Source organism: Phoca vitulina, unplaced genomic scaffold, assembly GCF_004348235.1.
Source record: "Phoca vitulina isolate PV1807 unplaced genomic scaffold, GSC_HSeal_1.0 scaffold19, whole genome shotgun sequence".
Classification (NCBI taxonomy): Eukaryota; Metazoa; Chordata; class Mammalia; order Carnivora; family Phocidae; genus Phoca; species Phoca vitulina.
The window spans coordinates 12,743,796-12,767,049 of NW_022589722.1; the positions used below are offsets into that span (position 1 = coordinate 12,743,796).

The 23,254-nt window shown below is 42.0% G+C and overlaps 1 protein-coding gene across 15 annotated transcripts in view; it reads right to left on the reverse strand.

The window, feature by feature from the left end:
* ANKS1B (ankyrin repeat and sterile alpha motif domain containing 1B) overlaps nucleotides 1–23,254 on the reverse strand; it is a 1,095,895-nt gene that overhangs the window by 79,434 nt on the left and 993,207 nt on the right. For 13 of the 15 annotated variants that reach the window (XM_032416340.1, XM_032416338.1, XM_032416336.1 and 10 more), the window contains 2 exons: nucleotides 2,537–2,644; nucleotides 287–466 (listed from right to left, as the gene is read on the reverse strand). In XM_032416340.1, coding sequence (XP_032272231.1) covers nucleotides 287–466; nucleotides 2,537–2,644 — 288 coding nt within the window. The remainder of the gene's footprint in view (nucleotides 1–286; nucleotides 467–2,536; nucleotides 2,645–23,254) is intronic. The other 2 variants (XM_032416344.1, XM_032416343.1) reach the window with 1 other exon arrangement.

The following is a 23,254-nucleotide window of genomic DNA, read 5'->3' on the forward strand; positions in this document are numbered from 1 at the left end:
GTGGTATGACTCCCTTTGGCCCAAAGACTTTCTGGGTGCAACGAGATCAGACAATTTCTCCCGTAAGAATGGATAACAAGGATCTGTGTATACATTCCATTCCCGGGAAGGTCTGTTTCGGTCTGGTTCAAGTTGAGTAGGGAATGAAAGCCAGAGCGTAAAATGGTAAAATCCCAGTTGGGTGGACAACAGGCATCCGCTCACTGTGAGCTAGGGTTCAATATCAGAACGCATTACTTGATATGGGGGAAAGGCAAAAACATCACAGAGGCTTTTAACACCTTACCTGGGCCATCTGCCTCTCCAGTTTTGATCGGGGAATATCATCAAAGTAGTTTTCATTTCTTCTCCTCCTTGCATCGCCCTGCATGATAATGTGAGGAACGTCTAGGGAGCCACCAGTGGTGTAAGTGCTTTGGCTAAGTGATGGAGACAACTGAGGAGGAGTGTGATTACCACTGGGATCCTGAATGGAAATACATCATGAAATAAATACCATGTTCTTGTGGCTAACCTTTGCTTTCACAATTGTGAAATACTGACAAGACAAATTGCGGGGCTGGGGGAGTCATTTCTGAATCAACTGCCAAGGAATGGATGACGTTCCGCCATTTTATTGATGGCGTGATCTAGGCAACACTTTTCCCCCTAAGTATTTCAGGTCAAAAGCTTCAAGGATACTCAATCAGGCTATGTTTTCTCGCACCCAGTGCTACGGAGGAGTTCGGGAGCAAGACAGAACATAGGTCGGGCGCCCCTGATGTTACCGCCGTGTGTGGACGCAGGAAGGAAGTACGTTTTCATGTGGACAGAGTGTCCTCACTGTGATAGACACATGAACAGAGAGCCCCAGTGGGACCTAATGGGTCTTGATTCTCCATCAAAAGGTGGTGTGGCAATGGGGCAGGGAAGAGGACACAGCATGGAGACACAGCATGTCACACGCGGACTGCAGAGCAATGCATATAATGACAGAGGATGCGTGTCAACGGCAAAGATGACTCAAGCTGAGGGAAACTGGTCAGAAGGAAGACAAGGGGCGGCAGAAGGCTGGGCTCCAGTGTCTGCAAGTCAGAGGAGGGTTGGATTGTGCTGGGTCTCCAGGCCACTTCTCCCCCAGATGTTCTGGGCCTCCTTTGACAGATTAAGATCCTGCACTCTTTCTGGGGAAACCTCTGTCTTTGATCTGTTTGTTGTTCTCCTAAATCTCTTCCAGGGAAACAGAGGGAGAGGTTCAGGAGGGGAAGGAAAGAGAGCAGCATAAGTAGGAGGAGTTGCTTGTTTAAAGAGGCATTTTAGGATGTTTGCACTGATAGCACCTACATCTTTCCCTCCTTTCGTGTAGCGAAATGAAGGTGAGACAATAATCCCTTTCTAGCCTTATTTCCCTCCTAACTTATTTGAGGCTTCCCTTACTAGGAAGAAAAATAGGTCCTATTTCTACTTTCATTGCTCCCAAAGCCCCCAACTAGTCTCCAAATGTCCCAGTGTGTCCCAATTCGCCCAATATGTTCCTCCTGGTTCCCTCCTCCAGCCACATCCCCTGCATTCCCTGACATCCTTGTGCATCTTCTTCTTCTTTAAAAACGGAATCAGACTCAAAATCTTAACAGCCCCTCTCCTGCCCGGCCCTCCGCTGTGCTGGCGGTAGCCGGTAGGCTGTTTGCTGGAGCTCACTGATGAGGCTTTCTACGGCATTTCATGGCTGGGGCTTCCGCCTAAGTGCCGGGCCCCTGTGCACTGTTTGCTATCCCCACCTTTGCTGACACGTGCAGAAAAAGGATCAGAAGCAAGTGCAGGACTAACTGAAGAGAACAGAGTTGGAACTCTCCAAGCGGCCATGGAGATCCAGAGTTTTTGAAAAGTTCCAATAGGCCTCACAGAACACCCATGCCTACTGGCGGCCCCTTCCCTCAGCTATCTTGCTGGCGATCAGCTCTCGTTTTCTTGTTCTCTCTCCTCTTCCCTTCCTGCCTTCCTTCTCCTTCCACTTTAGTTTTCTCTCCCTTCTGTGGTTTCTCTCTCTAGTTTTTCTGCCCCATAATCCTGAAACGTAGCTGAAATAGTTTCTTAAAGTTCTCTAGATTCTTTATTCTTAATTTTTGAAGTGGCTAAAGCTGACAAGCTTGCACTGCCTGAAAACCAGGAGACCCTAAGATTAACTTTAAATTGATCCTTCCTTCCTCGATTGATTTCTTTTCTGTGGGTTTGAGGAGTTTGACAGAAAACTCATTTCCTCTCACTTGGTGCAGATGGGAGTGTGGGAAGGGAGGAGAGGGAGCGGTTCTTTAAAGGTGGTGGTTTGTCAGACGTACATCTAAAAATCTCAAAAATAGATATTTAACCAATTGAGAAAAAAGAAATCTCATCTTACAAAATACAATCAAAAGTGAGATTGTTTTTTATACAAATAAGGTAAGCTACATGGAAAACAGCCTGAACTTCCCGATCCGTTGCTTCGGTCATTTTATTTTATTGCACAAGATAATTTTTGAGGATAAGAGTGGAGAACAAAACGAACAAGCTGGGCACTTACCCTGAGGGTGATGGACCGAGGGGGCTTCTGGGGTGGATCGTCGTGTAGCCTGTCTCCCAGAGATGCCAAAATACGTTTCCTGTGGCCAATCAAATTGATTTTTAAAACCTGAAACGACATATATTTGGGTTAAATATTTCGTTTGAGAAAAAATATTTTACATGTCTTAAAAGAGGAAAGAGTGAAGGGCTGTGCGCTGTTACCTCTGCCCCCTGAGAGGTGCGGTGTGAAGTCAGAGTGGGCCCTCGGGTCTGGAAAGATGGGAACGGCATGAGCAGAGGCCAGGGTGGCAATGGCCTGGGGGCAGGAAACGAGAGCAGAGACACTGCTCCTTTCGCTCGAGCTGCCCTAGAGTCCAGTTCTCCACTCAGCAACCACAGCGCTTTCTAAAGGGTAAATCAAGTCTTTTCCCTTACCAGCGGAAAACTCTCCAATAGCTTTCTATTGCTCTTATTTTTTTTAAAAGATTTTATTTATTTATTTAAGGGAGAGAGAGAGAGAGCTCACAGAGGGAGAGGGAGAAGCAGGCTTCCCGCTGAGCAGGGAGCCTGATGCAGGAGACTCGATCCCAGGACCCCGGGATCATGACCTGAGCTGAAGGCAGATGCTTAACTGACTGAGCCAGCCAGGTGCCCCTCTATTGCTCTTAAAATAAAATCTGAGTCCTGACCTGGCTCCAAAGCCCAATAGGGCTGGTTGCCCTCTGCCTCACACTGGTTTTCTCGGCTCCTTGAACATTCCGTACTCATTCTTACCTTGGGACATCTATCCCTTTTGTCCAACTACCTGGAATGCTCATCTCAAGATTTTCAGATGACACCTTCTCATCTCTCTGGAGCTCAAGTGTTGTCTCCTCACAAAAGCCTTTTCCCTCCTCTCATTAAAAGAACCATGTCCTCAACCCCTGTCCCACTCTACCCTATGATCCTCTTTTTATCATTCTCTGAAATGACTTTGTTTAGAGGTTCAGAGTGTGTGTGTGTGTGTGTGTGTACCCCATCTCCCCCAGGTAAACTTCCTGCAAGCAGGGCCCTGGTCTATCTTTATCAGTATGATTTCCCAAATGCCTGAAGCAATGCTTGAAATAATAGGAGCTCAATGAATATGACACAATGAATGTTAATGTCGATGAAAGTTGCAGAGTAGGGTGAGAATCAAGCACTGCCCACCTGGGGGAAGACTCAGAGGCGCCCCAGAGTCTGATGGTGCTACAAAGGGCACACTGTGGAAGAGATGACAAAGGGAACCAAGACTTGCAGACAGCCTCAGTCCCCATCCCCTCCTGGAGCTTTACAAATGCTACCCCTTTCACCATCCCAAAATCCTTCTCAGGAAGGGGTTCTTCTTGCTTTCCAGAAGAGGAGACTAAAGTTCAGAGTGGTTAAGTAACCTATCTAAGGGTCAGTACACGGTGGCTTTGGGATTCGAAACAGGTTTGCCGGATTCCAAAACTTGTTTTATTCCAAGGTAAACTGCAAAGTGTGGGCACATCTCCAAATATTACTGACTTTTTAAAACAGGGTATTATAAATCCATTCGTAAGAAATGCATTTACCTCTTCTCTGCCAATCTGTAGTTTTAGGACAGAACTGGGACTATTTGGGTTACTAGTTCCTAAAGTATACTACCCCTAGTGTAAGTGATCTAAAAAAAAAAAATCTCTCTTCTCGAGTTTTAAAGGGGAGAGGTAGGCATTTCTTTGGCATTCATCCCATGCTACCTTGAATTTTTATGTGCCTATTTGTCAGTTAGCGTATTGGCCTTTCTGCCTAAACTGATTCAGATTTTAAACCAGCAGTATGCTCTATTCCTTCCATATCTACTCTCTGACCCATGTCTACCGATGATGGGGATGGCAACTGTTAATCAAGGTGAGCGTCCACATGTGCCATATCCCTATGATTTTGTGAACCTTCCTCCTGATCTTTGCAGTTGGCCTCCATAAAACAGCTCCTCTTCCCCACAGATCATCTGAGTCCATCTCTGCACCTTCTCCTGCCCTGTCAGAGCTGCTTAAGGCTTGTGAAACAAAAGACTCACAACATTCCAGGTATAAGTGATCCATGGCTTCACATTTGAGCCAGATACTATTTTTTGCTTTTAATGGCCCCCTTTAAATGTCCCTTTCTAAGCACTCCTGATTTCTGGCTGGCCTTTTAGCTGCAGTAGGCATAACTAGGGACAAAAATATACACTGACTTCGTTATAGCTGAAGTTCAAAGCCCTTTAATCTTGGAAGGATGGTTTGTATTACTTCTCCCTAAATTCCTTGCCCTACAGTTGTCCATGTAGAAGCCCATCTGCTGTCCAGAATTTGGCCTACTTGCGTAACCCTGTGTTGTCTTTCTGCACTTATATTAGCTGGCTTGGTATTTCACTACCTGGAGTTTAGTGGTTTTCACAAATCTGGAACTTCACCATATACTCCTCAGATGATTTATAAATATGCTAAAGTAAGTGTGGTCGCAGTGCCGATGACTTGCAGTGCCCATCACACTGTTTAGACAATCCAGAGAGATGCCCTGATATTTTTGCATTGTTTATTTTTTTTTAAAAAAACCTCAAGATCGAAGAATTCCTCCATTTCAGAAAAACACAACATTAACCTTTTCAAATGTATTTGCAATTCTAAAAAACACTACATTTTCTCATTCCCTTTTATTCGTATTCTCAATTACTTTGCCAAAAGGCTTCTATCAAATATAAATTCCTCACGTAAAATCCCCACTGTCTTACTCCCAGTAGCTAATTGGCCCTGATGCTCATGCTGCTACCTTGGGCCCCTGGGTCCTGCTAAGAAATGTTTTTATACTAATAAGGACATTCAAAATTATTCTGACAAATAACTGACACTAAATAACAAATAACTGTGGTAAGAAGGAGCTGGAGTACCCCCCCCCCCCACTGCTGCTTCTCCAATAATTACTCTCCAACAACTCCGTTTGGGGCACGTGACCTGACTCTTCTGATCTCAGTTTTCGCACCTGTAAAGTGAGGAAGTTAATGCTGTTGGGAATCCCAGCGTTGTTGGGAAGATGAGTGAAACTGTGAGAATAACCAGCACAGGGCCTGGCACAGAGGAGATGCGACCTGCACGGTGGGCTGGACTCTAAGGATGCACAGAAATCCTGACCCACGAAGACAGGGACTTGGTGATTTTCAGAAAGTTAATCACGTCACACAAGTCTGCTGGTGTTTTGCAGGCAGAGATTTGGCTAACCTTGGAAAAACTCCCACTGAAGTGACACGTACTGGTAGGAATGGGTCTGGTTTCTAGCTATTAGTTTAATACTAGGACCTAATCTAAAAGAATGTATGCTATTCTCCCATGCATACTATTTAATCCCCACTAGGAGGTAAACTGAGGCACTCCTCTATACTGGAGCTCCACTGCTTCCTCTTTCACAGAACTACCTGGAAGAGGGTATGAAAACAAAAAGAAAAATTATTACATTTCCTTACTACCTACAGCCCACTGACAAGTCCTCGGAACAGGCAGAGTGACCTTCCTCTAGGGACTCAGCTGCCTCGATGTTAATACTTTGCTAAGGGCAAAAGGCAATCTTAGCCCACCCCCAGGATCCTATAAGTCTAACATATTCCTTTGGAAACTTCCTTTATCTCTACCCCCCAGATACGTCTTGGCAATCATCCTCCAAGCATATGACCCACCGACAGACATCTGAAGGGTCTCATGACTGAGGGTTTGCTAAACAATAATAAATGACCTTTCCCAACAATTGCTAGCCCCCTCAGGATCCTGGAAACCTTGTTTCCAAAATACTTGGGAGGCTTACACCATCCCTAACCCCCTCCCAACTTGAAAGTATCTAGGGGGCCGCTCCTCATGACCCCAGGGCAGTTTTTCCTGCCCATGGGTCCTGTCCCCATGCTCTGTGCTTTAATAAAACCACCTTTTTGCACCAAACACGTCTCATGAATTCTTTCTTGGCCTTCAGCTCCAGACCTCACCTACATTCAAAACTACATCAGGTAAACAGACAGATACACAGAATGAACAAATTAACACAGTGATGATTCCTGTCAAAAACATTTGCGTAACTCCTTATTTATTAGAAATGATCCCATATTACTGAAGATAGCGATGATTACCATTTACTGAACATTTGCTATGTTCTAGTTGTGCTAGAAACTGTGCCAAGTGCATTACGTATGTGCAAATATCTCATTTACTCCTTCCAATAATATTATCATTCTTAGTCTAGAGATACAACCTGAGACAGAAACACTGAGATCACACAGCTAACGGGAGGATGGCTGGGATGTGCCCCTGATTCTTAACCTGCTCTTTACCACTCACCACGCTCTTCTTGCCATCAGCCTCTACACCATTTGGCCTTAGCTACACTATTGGTCACATGTTATGAAGCTTCTTAAAATGGTGCCTTTTTTTTTTATTTTGAATTATCATGTTGAAAGCATTTATATAGGGTTTTGATCATCTGAAACCATTAAAATAATATAGTTTCAGTTCTGGACTAGGCTCATAGAAATGTTAAAGCTCTAGGCCAAAAGAGCTCAGGTGGGTACCTTACAGAATTCCTTGTGAAGTGCAGATACAGACAAAGGACAGGAAGTCTTCATCAACCCAAGATTCGATCCAAGTTGGCTAAGATTAGAGTGCTAGGGAGGGTGACATTTGACTACAAATCTCCCAAGTTGACAATAAGAGATCTGATTGGCAAGACAATAACAGAGAGACTATTCCAAAGATAGTCATTATGGAAAAGTCAAGTCCCAAGGCAATTGGGTTTGCCTTGCATGAGAACAACTTAATATCCGATCATCGTTGTAAGCAGACAGGGTAGTAATGGAATCCTATCATCCCAGGCACCGTAATTGATGACCAGTCAGTTTGCCAACCTTTGGTTTTCAAAAAGCCAGAGCAATGATTACTGTGGTAGAGAAGATTTCTGTATGGTTTTCATTACTGCTCGGGTGTAAGTGAATTGCTTGTCAAAGGAACCCAATGGGGACAATGGGGTAAAGTACTGGTAATATAGTGGGGATTTAGTTATTCTAAGGTATTGAGCCAATTCAGTTCAATTCAAAAACCAATATTGAGTTTCTGCCACGGATTATTTGGCAATACACAGAGGAAACTCAGAGAAACCGGACATGAATGACTACACAGTCAAACCATTAACTAAGAAAAAATTATCATACACATGAGCCTAAGAATGTGGCTCCAGCTGCTGAATTCTAACAGATAAGGAATAAAAGTGACTGCATGTTTTCTTAATGGTTTTTATTACAACTATCATGAGAAATGTGGGCCAAAGGCAAGGAGTATTGTTGAACCAACACGGGCCTGCCTCATATTGGCATCCATTCATCAGAGTAGTAGCCGCCTCTAGGAGCTTTCTCCGGTATCATCAATTACACAGGACATCTTCAGAAACCCCGTCGCAAATCCTGGCAATAGAATAACTGTGCGCAGTGACAACGCTGTAATGTTACGTCTTTTACGTTTCTGGGTCTAGCTGTAGGAATTCTCCTAGACAACAGCATGACTTTACCCTCACACTGAACAGGCTCACATCAGAATCTATGTCACAGCGCCTGTGAGAGTCAGCACACTGACACTTCTCTTTTCTTCTTTTTAAATTTAATACGATATAAATTGGATGTGAATTTAACGTGATGTAAATGAAACATGTTTTTTCTTTCTCTGCTTTTAAAAATTAAACAATGTTCTGGGGGCTGGTGTGGGAGGGATGGGATGGCTGGGTGATAGACACTGGGGAGGGTATGTGTTATGGTGAGCGCTGTGAATTGTGCAAGACTGTTGAATCACAGACCTGTACCTCTGAAACAAATAATGCAATATATGTTAAGAAAGAAAAAAAAAAAAGAAGAAGATAGCAGGAGGGGAAGAATGAAGGGGGGGAAATTGGAGGGGGAGATGAACCATGAGAGACGATGGACTCTGAAAAACAAACTGAGGGTTTTAGAGGGGAGGGGGGTGAGAGGATGGGTTAGCCTGGTGATCGGTATTAAAGAGGGCACGTTCTGCATGGAGCACTGGGTGTTATGCACAAACAATGAATCATGGAACACTACATCAAAAACTAATGATGTAATGTACGGTGATTAACATAACAATAAATTTTTTTAAAAAGTCTCATAAAAAAATTAAACAATGTTCTGATTATAATTAAAATACTGCTTTCCCACTGTAAAGACAGAAAATACAGAAAACTGAATAAGGGAACAAGTTCTCCATAGGCTATGAACATATAGATATACTTCCTTTTCATTTTGTCCCCATGATTATATTTTATGGCCATAACGTAAGTACCATTTTCACCTTCATTTTGTCACTCAATATTAATGCTAAAAAACTTTCCTGCATATCCAACTCTCAGTAGACATTTTAAGTAACTCCATATTACCAGGTTATTGCTTTAGAGAAGCATGGCATAATTTATTAACCATTCTCCTTGTTGGAAATTTAGATTGTGCTTCTTTTCTGGATAGCAAACATTCCACGTACTAAAAAAAAAAAAGAAAAAAACTATCATCCTACCATTTCCATTTTCATTGCCATGTTTGCATAGGCACAATATAAAAAACACCGAAGAAAACGGCGACAATGCGCATGAGTCACGAAGAAAAGTCATGTAGTGACGGTCTGTCTCCACGTTCCGCACGAAATCTCAATCCATTTATTGCCGGCTGGACCAAGTCCTCCAGGGAAAATCACAAATCCACATAATGTTCCTCGGTGTCACATTTTGCATTTGTTATAGTTTGGAGTTCAGATTTCACTGACAGACATGAACTAACACATGTAGCTGCATGCTCCGGGGATTACACATGCAGCAATTTGGAGCACACGAGCGACTCGTCTTAGCACCGCCAGAGGACTGCCTCCTTTTTATTTCTAGTTTTTTATTTAGAGGGGGATTATTTTTTTGTTGAAATGGTATTTAGGGCGAAACAGCTTTATCCTACATTTGGAACCCTCCTTCTCTTTTAACAGGGTAGATAATTCCCCTTTTCCTTTTCTAGATGTTTTCCAACTAAGCAAGACCAGAGCGCGCATCTGGCTTCAGAGTGGCCTCTCCTTTTTTTTTTTTTTTTTTTTTTTAAAAGATTTTTTTTTTTTTAAAGATTTTATTTATTTATTTATTAGAGAGCGAGCGAGAGAGAAACAGCATGAGAGGGGGGAGGGTCAGAGGGAGAAGCAGACTCCCCGCCGAGCCGGGAGCCCGATGCGGGACTCGATCCAGGGACTCCAGGATCATGACCTGAGCCGAAGGCAGTCGCTCAACCGACTGAGCCACCCAGGCGCCCCAGAGTGGCCTCTCCTAACAAAACTGCAAGTGTTGCGAGGAATTCTGGTGTTCGTCAATGCCCGGAATGGAAGTTGAGGCGGAAGTTTACCTGCTTTGTTCTCATCTGCAGAACTAAAATTGCAATTAAATGTGAAAAGTTCCCACCCCCCCACCTTCCCCGGTAAAAATTTCTAAACACTTTCCACCTGAAAGCATCGAAGCAAAAGTGCCTGTGTGTCATCCATTTTCAACTCCCACAATACCAGAAAGCCTCGTTTGAACTTGCATTTGATTTTTGACTGTGACATTTTCTCACCTATTTCTTGGGCTGTGATAATCCATGTCTGCTATAATATGGTGGATAGAAGGAGCTCCGAAGCAGAACATCATGACATTTTGCTCTTCCCTTGATTCTTCTTCCAGCTAGGTGATCTTTAACATCTTTGAGTTGATATTAAAGTTGAGTGAGATTAAAGGGACAATAATAATCTTATGCAACAAGCATTTATTGGATGTCTTTCACATATAACGACCATGTTACACAATTTGTGAGCCACAAAGAAGAAAAAATATTCAGTCCTCTAGGGCTCTCAATCTGGTACATGGAAAAAATATTTTAAAAATGGGTGTGTATATCTTCCTGTCTGTTATCTGTATGTGTATGTATCCATGTACCCATCCATCCTTCCATCCCTTCCTTCATCCATCTACCTACATATCTATCATCCATCCATCTATCTAAATATATGTGTCTATACAGCATGCCAAGACTAAAAGGGATTTCTGTGGATTGAATGGGAATGACTAGGAAGTTTCAGAAATCATAAACCACTGACCCAAGGCATGATTTCTCCTTTAAGTATAACAGAAACAAAACTTTTTTTTTACCCTATTCTTGAATAAACCTATCAGCAGAATTTTTAGTATTATCTTTGTTATTTAAGTGTGTTATTATAGATATATCTTGGTAGATTTTAGATCAAGAACCATGCCTTTCACTTCCCCAGCCCTCTCTCTTGTTAATCTAAAATTTCTTTAATTCCAGCCACATCTCCTCCAGGTCCCCAGCTGTGCCATGTACATTTCTTTGGCTTAAATATAACACTTCCGCATATTCTATGAATACAGTTATGAATATCATGCTCTCCTTTTCATTAGAATCTTGCAAGGATGAAGTCAAGATCCACCTGAAGCTTTCCTTGCTCCCCTTGGATTACTGCAACCTCTCTCTCTGATTTGCTCTAGTATTTGCGGGCTGCTGACACTGGGTATATCCTGGCTTGTGCTGCTAGCCCTTTTTACATGTCTGTGTCTTAACCGTTCAAAGTCAGATACGGCATCACTGGATCCTGGAGTCCCTCAGAGCACCTAGCACACAAGTACCTCTTAGCGGGGTGTCCCTAAAATCTCAAATCTGATCCCTTTTGCCATAGACAATGAAGTAGGGGAGCCATCTCTGAAAGACAAAGAGGAAAAGAAGAGAATATCCGTGTCCTATTGCTTTTTCCTTTCTACTCTCATTTTCTATTCTTTCTGAGCTTTAGCACCTAATTCCTTTACACAGTCTTGCCACGAGTAATGTAAATCTGACTTACTTCCTACCATCTGGAACTCCTTCGCTTTACCTCTAACACTTCATAAAAAAAAAAAAAAAAAATCCCTCTGACTAGGTTTTCCAGATTTTCTTGTCCTTCTGCTAATACTTTTCATAGCAACTGCTACTAAATAATCAGCACATAGCAGTTTGTATAATAGATGTCATCAAAATACGACTGTGCCAACCTATGGGGAGGAAAAGAGGTTCCAAGTTATAGAGCCCCAGAGAGCGCAAAGGACAGAGAGAGTGAAGGGGGGGCGGGGGAAACGTATGTTTTCCGAATACAGTCTGTCTCAATAAACAGGAAATGCTAATTATGAGGAAATGAGATAATCTTTGCATGGAAAGAGAGACCTTAATGGTATAATTGCCTCTGAGCATTTAAGGGTTCTGGAGGTAGAAAGCCTTCTTTTGTAATCAATGAGAATCTTAGGTTTATTTGTAAAGCTCTCTGAATTACCTCTTGATGAAGGTACTAATTTTCTGATTATATTTTCACATAAACATTGCTCCAGAAGATTAAAAAAACAAACAAACCAACCAACCAATCAGTTCCTAACTAATTTCCCTGTAAGTTACTTTTAAGTACAGCTTGCTGCAAATTAGGTTTTCATAGGAGAAATTTGGTTTGCATTGCTCAATAACCCAATCGTTGGGATTACTGAGGGAAAAATTCGTTGCAAAAGAAAATGGGAAATATGTGCTATATCCCACATCTGAAGTTATTCTTGGAGATGTGATCATGAGCTAAAAGCATTTGAAAACTGCAAATCTCTTTGCAGTATTATTAATACATAAAAATGCTCTGCATCTTAAGAAGTAGAGAGGCCACAGTCTGGCTTATACTTTGTTAACTATGAGGGAAATTTATGGCTATTGAGGGTATTTTTCAACTGATTTTCGTTCCATTTTTGAGATCATAAAACTTATCATCTATAATATTGTATGACCCATGGTCTCAGTATTGTAATGATATTATATTTAACAAAATTCATTATTAACAGATGCCTGCATATTATACGTTAAACTAAATATGTAAAATACATGACTATACATATTTGTAAAAAGAAGTTTTGACAAATTGCACCTCAAGAGACAATCCTAGGTAAGTGAAGGTTATTCATTTTTCGGATTATAAATGGTCTTCTTTTCTGCTCTTTTGCTGCCTCCTTCGAACTGCTGTGTAGCTACTTTAATGACACAACACCCTCCATCAGTGGGTAGAATAGTGAAAGATGCAATGAATTCAAGCCAGTCAATTCTGTTTCTTGTCAGTAGTTCTGATAAAAGAATTTGGTGTGGGAGGAGGTAAAAAAATCTACCTAAAACTAGCTAAAATGAAGGTTTAAAAAGTGCATCCATGGATTTTACTTAGCCTGGCTTGCTACTACTGTACTTTAGAATCAGGTGTTCACCTTATTTCAGCCCATGTGTGGAGGAAAGAAGAATGTTAGGGGTTTAATAAAGTATTTCTAGGGAAAGTAGATGTTGTGGGTCCCGAGGACAGGCTCAAGATGAGAAAGCAGGATGATACTGAGGGACAGATTTTTAATAATCCCTTACTTCCATTGTTACCTTCACCTCCATCTGCTTCCTCATCTCCTGGAGAATCCCGTAGCAATAAAACTGGGAATCACTGTATACCCACTAGAATGGCTAAAATTAAAAAAACCAAAAAACAAAAAACTGACAACACCAAGTGATGGTGAGGATGTGGAGAAACTGGAACCCCCGTCTTGCTAGCAGAGATGTAAAGTGGCACATCTACTTTTTGGACAACTGCCAGTATCTCACATTATGACCCAGTTTCTTACCATAGGACCCAGTAAGTCCACTCCTAGGTAGCAACCCGAGCGAAAGGAAAACACATGTACACACAAAGATTTGTAAATGAATTTTTAAACAGCATTATTCATCAATAGTTAAAAACTGGAAACAAGCCAAATGTCCCATCAACTGGCAAACAGATAAGTAAAATCTATATACTCATGCAATGGAATACTACTCAATAACATAAAGGAAAAGACGAAAGATAATGCCACAGCATGGGTGAACCTCAAAGACAGTATGCTAGGTGCAAGAGGCCATACATGTGGTATGAGTCCATTTATATAATGTTTCTAGAGAAAGCAGATCAGTGGTTGCCTAGGATAGGAACGGGAGTGGGGATGACTGCAGTGGCCATGAAGGAAACTTCTAGGCTGATGAAGGTATGCTAAAACTGGATTGCATTGATGGCTGGACAATTGTACAAATTTACTAAATCTCACTGAACTGTATACTTAAAATGGGTGACTTTTATGATCTGTAATTATATTGCAATAAAGCTGTTAAAAAAAATGAAAAACGTGGGACGCCTGGGTGGCTCGGTTGGTTAAGCGTCTGCCTTTGGCTCAGGTCATGATCCCAGGATCCTGGGATCAAGCCCTGAGTCGGGCTCCCTGCTCAGCGCGGAGCCTGCTTCTACCTCTCCCTCTGCTGCTCCCCCTTGCCCGTGCTCACTCTCTCTCAAATAAATAAAAAAATTTTTTAAATCTTAAAAAAAACTGAAAAACTCTGGGAGAAGGCACTCAGTATCAGTAGGCATAGTATATAAATCAGGCCATTCCTGAAGGCTGTAATTCAGATTGTGTCAGACAGAAACCACTGTCCTCCTGGAAGGTACCAGTAACCAGCTAAAGTGTGGGCAACCGATAAACTGCAGGGTGTCCAGTGTATTTCAAAGGAAATGTGACCAAGAGGGCAGCTTTGCTCTGGGTGCTTGGGCTGTTTACCTCTAGGCTACTGGGCGAGTAGGATACTCTTTGTTACAGGTGTATAGTGCACTAGGACTTACGACTTACCATATGTATCCTTTAACTGTCTTAATTCTCCTAGTCAGACAGGGTAAGAATTTTTGGGGTAAGAATGCTTATGCTTTCTAAATGGCTCCCGCAATAGTTTGTGCATGTCTGAAGAGAAGGTAGTGATCACTAGGAGCCCCAATAGATTCTGTAGGGCTAACAGGTGGTGATAATGAGATTCCCTCAAGCACTCGGGAACAGGGCTGCATTCTAAGCACTAAATTAATCACACCCACAGCGTGAATGGAGACAGAATGGCTTCCTGGCCCGGGGAAGAGCCAATGGAATACGCTGGCAATCTGACGATCGTTTAATCTTTGATACTGACACCCGGCTAAACAAAGAAGGTGTGTGTCAGAGTAGGGTGGGCACGGAAGCAAGCGTGGAGGGCAGATCCAAACAGTGAAACAATGGATAAAAGATACCCAGAAAGCCCAGCCTCGGCAGCACTGTTGCTCGAGAGGGGGCTTGAATCTGGAGACGGAAGCTCCTTGATTACAGAAGAGGTATTCTCTGCCACTGGGTGGAGCCTGTTCCATCAGGCCTGGTAAAGAGCTCCCTTTCCTCCAATACCACGGACACTGGGAAGCACAATCACGTCATCAGGTTTCTCGATGCCCAGATACCAGGAAAGGAAGTGTTGAAGGTGGGTGGTGGGGAGCCTCCGACAATAATGAGAGACTTCTTCCCACCATAGGTGAATAGATCAGAAACCTTGTCCATACGCTGTTCTCTCGTCAATTAAATCACCACCACCGAGGCACAAGGATCTGCTCAAGAGGGCACAGCGATTAAGGGCGGAGCTTGGTGTCAAAGTGACACGCGTGTGCGCCTTGATTCCGGCACTTACTATCTATAACTTTGGGTCAACTGTTGAACTTCTTCAGCTTCACCTAACTCATCAAAATAATGTTAAAAGTAGTAGTTACCTCTTAATATAGGAATTAAATGAGATACCGGGAAAGCATTTAGCACAGTGCCTGGCATAAAATGAATCTCAATAAATGATAACTTTGGTGTTTGATTAAGTCTGGTTTCTGAAGCAGAAGGGCCGAGCCCTCTCCCTGGACTTGGTCCGTTCATCCGTGCAACGCCACAGCCAGAAGCTCTCAGCAACTGGCCAGGTGTCTTTCCTCTGGGAACAACCCCTGTGCCATCAGCCGCTCTTCTTTCCAAACTTCAGTGGTCTCATTAAAAACAAGGTTTTGTCACACTATATTAATTTCCCCTTTTTGACAGGGTTATTAGGATGAGGGTGACAGGCCAGGAGAATGCCACAGATCTAGTGGCTTTGGTTTCGATAAAGCACTCGATGACGTGTTTCATTATCTATAAGATGGTGGGCTCTATGAGAGAAAAATTAACTGGATTCACAGCTGGTTGTACGTCTATACCCAAGAGACATGATGAATGACTCTGTCACAGTCTGTGGGGGGACCACTGATTGGATACTACAGGTCTCTGCCTCCAGATTCTGCTCTATTCAGTATTTTTATTAATGGCATCAAAGTAGACATACGAGGAACGTTTATCAGATTTCTCAATGCCATAAAGCTTTGAAGGATATTTAATACGGTAATAGGCCAATGCAAAATTCAAAATTCCCTCAATAGGCTGAAAGGCCACGCTGACACCAAAAAGATGCAATTCGACAGGGACAAATGTAATGTTCTTCACTAAGATTCCAAAAGAAGTCAACTGTGCACGTTTCAAGATGGGGAAGGAGATCACTTTTTCACAGTGCAAAGAAATATCTGAGTTCTCAGTTGAACACAAGAGGAGGTTTGGTAGAAAACACAAGACTGAGGGTCTGAGAACACACAGAGAATGCAGATCAGCCGATTTACCTTATCATTTCAGTCTTACAAGGTTGATAACTATTCATTTTAGAAATGAATAAACTGAGGCTAAGGAATTTTAGGAACTTGCCAAAGTAGGTGACAAAGCCAGGATCTCAGTCCAGTTCTGACTTCCAAAATGCTCCTTATATTCACTTTCAGTGTTGCCATAAGGCCCAAGTGAGGCCATTTTAATAGAAGTACCTAGCACGGTGCTTGGCCCACAAGTTGTTGATCTTTTCCCAGATACTCATTTAACTGTAAGGTTGAGGGCATGACTGGTATTTTATTTATTATATATGTATGAGCCCTGCAGTTCAGCTAAGTCTTTTCAAGTTTATTCATTAATATAACTACCACAGGAATGATTCTATCACTTTTTCTTCCATTCCTTTCACTCTCACTATTGTTCCCAAACCCTTAATGCCAGAAGAGGAAGCCCTGGTCAGGAAAAGGTAGTGGGAAATTTGAGGGCAATCTGAAACCTCCCTCAGCCAGTAATGATTCCCAGATAACGAAAACATTTTTTTTTTTTTAATTAAGGTAATTTTCAAGGGCTGCATTAGTGGTTCAATGTTGCATATTTACATGATAAAACCTCAATTACCTTTACATAATGAGATGGTGTGTTAAGTAACCTTAGTATAATGATACACACATAGAATATACAAAATTTTCACATAATTTAATTTTTTAAATTAGTGTAACTTATGATTAAGTTGGAATTGGAATTCTTAAATATACACACACACGCACACACAGATACTATGTTTTATATTCATTATATAATACTTGGAATTCCAAATTTTATATAATATACAATACATACTCTTCTTAAATATATTATGTGTGTGTGTATATAGTATATGCATGTACTATACACACCTAATATATATAGTATATAAAAATATTTAGGAATAATTCTAAATATTGAATATAATATATATTAGGCATAATATATATATAGAATCTATATATACCTAATACATACACAAACACATTTTTTTCCTCCCTTGCCTAAGTGTGGTTTGCTGACTGTCCTTCAATTTTTCCTGGATATTTGGAATACTGCATGATGTCTGAGTCATATTCTGTGAAGACCACTTGTCACTGGGCCACAGTGCTGCCACAGAAGATGGATGACGAGAAATGCACACTGGCCGCAGCAACACCCCGGAAGGTTTTGCTCTTTTTAATAAGTACTTAGGAGCCATTGTTTGTCATTGTTTCTTCACACTGAAAGCAAGGGCTGACAACATCAGCTGTCTAAAGGCTCTAGTTAATGGAGGCTTACTGTAAAAAATAATCCTTTGTGGGGTGGTGAACTCCTTTCAATTTTCTCTGGGTCGCCATGATTGACAAAGCTGGAGAGTAGGGTCATTAAAACGATGGAGTCATTAGCTTCTGCCGGTGCCGGTCCTGTCCTCCCTGACTGTCAGGCGAGGGATGGCCCTCGCCAGTGAGCGCTCAGGTTGACTGCGCCATGGATGAGCGGAGAACCTCTGCTGTAACCTGTCTTATAAAGACATGTAAACAAGTGGTATTTCCGGGGATGGAGGAGTGTTTGGGGATTAGAGCACTTAATCTGTGATACAGTGGGGCACTTCCTTCAGGTTTTTAAGGCATACGAGCTGCACCTTCTTTTTGAATGTCACCTCCTCTCTATCCTTGATATCTACACATCTTTCAATATTTCAAGACCAAGTTCAAATATTCCTTTTGTGAAAGATGAAACTTCTACCAACACCCCTGTCATCCATCCCTGTCACCTATCGTACTGAGTATAGCTGGGTGTTTACATGTTTCCTTGAGGCCAAAATCTTTCTTCTTGAAGGCAGAAATAAGCCTTATTCTCTTTGTATTCCTAGCATGTAGTATATTAGAAGGTGGCTCAAAAACTAAACCAAACCAGACCCAGACAGAGAAATCTCAAAACAAATAATAGTCACAGACCTTTGAATGACAATATCAAATTAGTTATGCTCCAAGAAAAAATATCTACTTGGTATACTATATAAAAAATGAAGCACAGTATATTTATTTTGGGTAAGGCTTGTAAGCTTGTTGATTAAATTTATGAGCTCAAGACAAAAAAGCAAAAAAGAACAACAATGCTTTCTAAAAAATAGATGTTGAACTATCAAATAGAAAAGTAATATCCCCACTTACCAATATAATTCATTACAATTTACAAGCCTCCAGTGAAAATCAAGTAATAAACAGTGATTTAGTATTTGGTAGAAAATGGAGTTTAATATACAATTGTCACTGAACTCATTACCTACATATAATGTCATTCATGCAGTGAGGAATTACTCATTTTTTCCTTCAAGATAATTGTAACATTAAGCTGGACACAAAAACTATATATGATGAAAAACTGGTAATTTATTCTTACACTGCCCTAGAATGATGAGATTATAGAGCATGTCATTAATTAATTAATGTTATTCACATAGTAGATATTTGACATCCATAAAATGCATAATTAATGATGAAAATGCCACAATGTTATTATCATACCTATTGATTACATCGTTTTTTTCCCACCCAAGCTTAAATTAAATCTTCCTATCGAAATCCTTGGTTCAGTCTTTACAGGGTTCAAGTAAGTTGGGATTTTTGATGAAGAATTTAAACGCCAAAGTTCACTTCCAATATATGAAAAATGATTGCCACAGAAGTCTTCCAATCTCAACTTTTAAAGGAATTTACCAACATTATTTCAGGCAAAATGCCTCAACTGTTGAAATCTCGTATTTTAATTCTTTGAGATGAAAGTGGCTTCCTTTCCCCAGTATTTCTTGTTTTTATTTAGGTTTAATCTCTTCTCTTACCAAGATTCATAAAGAATGGTATTTATATCTCATGAACATGGACAGAACATGTTGAAGGCTCCCTGAGGGAAACTCTGAGCAGAGGTAAAAATCATTGCAGGATCCTTAGCTCCTTAACTGCAGTGTCTCTTAGGAAAATGTCACGTATGAGAAATGCTAATTAAGGAGGCTGGGAGAAAAAAAGATGCTACCTTTCCAAACACAACATTTAAAAAACAAGTATTATTAACATGGTGGTTTTATGAAGCACTTGAATCTTACATAAGTAAGGCTTATTTTTTGTTTCCTAAAAAAAGACTGCATTTGGGCAAACCAAAAACTGAATAATTTAAATTGTGAATTTGAGAGGGGAAAAAAATTTGCATCTAGCTAGGAATTTAATAAAATGCAACTTTTCAAACGCTTTTTTTTTCTATTTTGTAATCATTTACATGGCTATTTGCAAAAGCTCTAGTCATGTAGAAGCTGAAAAAGACAGGCTTAATTTTAAAATAGTAACACTGCACTCCTTTATGAGGACTTTTGTAGGGAGAAAAGGTTTTATAAACTATTCATCTCAATGTAAAAAGGCTTAAATTCGAGAGTGTTTAAAGTTAGAATTTGAATTTATTCCTTACAATGGCCTCATGGCTAATATCTTGTCTATATGCAAGGTCAAGTAGATGTATATCTCTGGTTAATTTGGATGGACTGCCAAGCAATTTATTAGGAAGCTGGGGAATCTGAATTATCATGAAGAAAACAGAACAAATGGGCTTTGTCTAATCGTTCAGTTTACTTGATGATTAAATCTTCATGTCTGCAGAAAATTTACTGGACTTCCAAATGAGACAGACAGACACTCCATGACATACTTACTATTTAGAACCCTATCTTACTTAAATGGAAAAAAAAATCAATTTCCAAAAGGTCAGCATTAAGCATTCTTTGCTGCTTAGGTCTTTGCTGAATTACATCTCAGGAAGTAGAAAAGCTTCTTGTTGCCATACTTCCTGATCTACTGTCATATTCCCCACAATTGGAGATTTTTGGGAAGATGGATAATTGGGTATTAAACATCAGAAATTATAAGTGCCTGGTCTTCCTTTAGCAAATACTCCTTTTCCAAGCGTTCAGTTTGATCTCTGATTAAAATTTAGGCAGGGGCACCTGGGTAGCTCAGTCGGTTAAGTGTCCGACTCTTGATTTCAGCTCAGGTCTTGATCTCAGGGTCATGAGTTTGAGCCCCACATTGGGCTCCACACTGGGCATGGAGCCTACTTAAAAAAAAAAAAAAATTAGGCAGAAGGTTTCCTTTGGAGGCTCGTAAGTTATTTTCCACAAAATGGGAGTTGATGGACACCAAAGAGGCAACATTTTAGAGGAAAAACAAAGATGCTCTCCAACTCCCTCTGCCCAGCCAGCCGATACTTCCATTTCACAGCACCCAGCCCAGCCAAGACCCAACCTTACACGGAACAAGGGAACAAAGTTAACCAAGCACGGAGTTCTACTACTTTTGCTCCTTAAAGTGCAAAACATGAAAGGAAGAAAGCTTGTTTTTTAGAAGTTGGTGCCTGTGCCCTTGACAGAACAGTTAGAGTCCCACAGTTCTAGGTCCCTGCCGGCTGGTTCTGCTCTGAGAGTCCCGTCGTGGTGTAGGACCCCACCATGCAGCAGCCCGCAGTACGCAGTCATTCATCAGGAAATCCACACGCGGGGTGGACTGTGTCAGTGACGCTAGGCTGTGGAGGGCACACACAATGTTCTTAAAGTGCAGGGTCAGGCGTGACCCCCTGCGCCTGGGGGAGCTGCAGATGTTTTGCTGGTGTGGGAGAAAGGCTTTCAGGGATGAGTTGGAGTTTTCCAGGTAGAAAACGAAGGGAAGGGAATTCCAGGCAGAGGAAAGATGATGCAAGAGAGCAGAGGTGTGCGTGCAAGGACCTAAGAACATGACATGTCTGTTTATGGTTTTAAAATCTGATTTATGTTTGGCCAGGAAGGATTCATGTGTGAGTGGCCGGGCAGGAAGTCGTGAAGGTAGGCTGCAGCCAGATTTAAGGGTATTCTAAAGGCATGTGGTCTTCCAACTTCATTAGACAATACATATAAAGGGCTTAAAACAATGCCCAGCACACAGTGCATGCTCAGTAAATATGGGCTGTTTTTATTCTGTTGAGATCTTTGGGAAACCATTCAAGGTTTTAAAGAAAGGAAAAGGATGAGATCAGAATTGATGAGATCGGAGCTCAGTCTTATAACAATAATTTTGATGTCAATACTGAGAATGGACTGGAGTAAGGAGATAACTGTCTGTAGGCGAGTATACTGAAATAATTTGAGTAAGGACGAGTGCCAGGAATTAAGGCTTGTTCACTACTCTGTTCCCAGAGTCCAGAGTCGTGGCTGCATGTAGTAGGTACTCAACAAACAGTCACTGAATGAATAAATGAATGGCAATGAGAGGAGGGAGCAGATCTGAGAATTCTCTGGGCGGCAGAAAGGGCAGGGATGGCGAGGATCGGATGTAGGTGGTAAAGGAGAGGACGGTTTTTTAAGGATGACTCCAGAAAATTGGGCTTGGGAGAATGGTGTTGCAGAAAGGAGGAGGACGGATTTGGCGGGGAAGGCAAGGCTCTGTGAGTACTACTCTTTACGCAGCTGCTGTGCTCAGCCTCTCCTGAATGTTGAGAAAGAGCGGCCCAGGGAGGGCACAGGACCCTCACACAGGCCCTGCACTTGGTGCTTCCCTCATTACCTGGTTTATTGCCCACACACCCTCTGTGAGTTTGGTGTTGTTATCCCTGTTTACGGGGGTGTGAGTGGAGGGTGAGAGTGGGGGAAACTGAGGCTTAGGATGGCAGATTAACTAGAGGGCAGTACCCTGATTAAACACACACACACACACACACACACAAACGCGTACGCCTTTCTGTCACAAAGCCCATGCTTTCAGCACTCTGTCGTATTGCCTCCCCTGTTAAAATGAACATTTGAAATAAGATACATTCCATATGAAAAGAAAGGTATATTCCGTATTCCACAGAATACTCATGGCTGGGGAGGGGAAATACTTTGCAAAGAAACCAAAGCATAAGTTCTGTTAACTTTTTGCCTCATTAATATTCACAGAGTTATCATGAAGAACCAGAAAAGATGTGAAAATCTTCTGAAAAATATAAACCATCCTACAAAAACAAGGGGATATAATAAAAAAAACTAGAGGAGGGGGGCTCCTGGGTGGCTCAGTCAGTGAAGCGTCTGTCTGCCTTCGGCTCAGGTCATGATCTCAGGGTCCTGGGATCGAGCCCCACATCGGGCTCCCTGCTCACGGGGAGCCTGCTTCTCCCTCTCCCTCTGCCTGCCGCTCCCCCTGCTTGTGCTCATTCTCTCTCTCTGTCAAATGAATAAATAAAATCTTAAAAAAAAAAAAACCAAGAGGAAAGTATGTTCAGATTCTTGTTAAAGAATTCTAGAAAAGTGCAAAAGGCAATGGGAGGTGGATGCTGTGTGAGGACCGTCTGACTGGCAAAGGCATCTTCTCACCCATGGATCACAGAGCTTGTTGAGCTGTGTTTCTGTCTGTATGGGTCCGTTTTCCTAAAACATGAAAATCTGGATTTGAAGTACAGGAAAAGAATGAATTTTGTCTTCCAAAGTCACAAAGCTGAGCTTTACCGCTTTCAATGCTTTTTCAAAGACGCGTGGTTCTTGAATAAGCCTAAATTCATACCACCTGTGTCTGCGAAATCCCCTTGGGGACTGGGTGGGGTGGTCGCTGGATGGGGAGCAAGCGGCCACTGGGCAGGATGCGCTTCCTCCTTGTGCTGGGCAAAGCTTCTCGATATCAGCAAGGACCCACAGAGAGGACAGTAACGTGTCTCTTGGTCCTATCACCACGGGCACAGGCTGAGCAGAGGCCACGTTCTCGTAGCCACAGCACCCAGCATGAGGGGCCCACTGTAGGTCACTGAAACTTAGAGTGTTTACACGCTTCAAAGGGCTGGCTCCTTCTCCCCACTCAGGTCTGAGCTCGGATGCTGCCCCATCAGAGGGGCCTTTCATGGCCACCCTCTTTTTCTTTTTTTAGACTTTTATTTATTTATTTTTATTTTTATTTTTTTTAAGATTTTATTTATGTATTTGACAGAGAGAGAGACATAGCGAGAGAGGGAACACAAGCAGGGGGAGTGGGAGAGGGAGAAGCAGGCTTTCCCGCTGAGCAGGGAGCCTGACGCGGGGCTCGATCCCAGGACCCTGGGATCATGACCTGAGCTGAAGGCAGACGCTTAACGACTGAGCCACCCAGTCGCCCCCATGGCC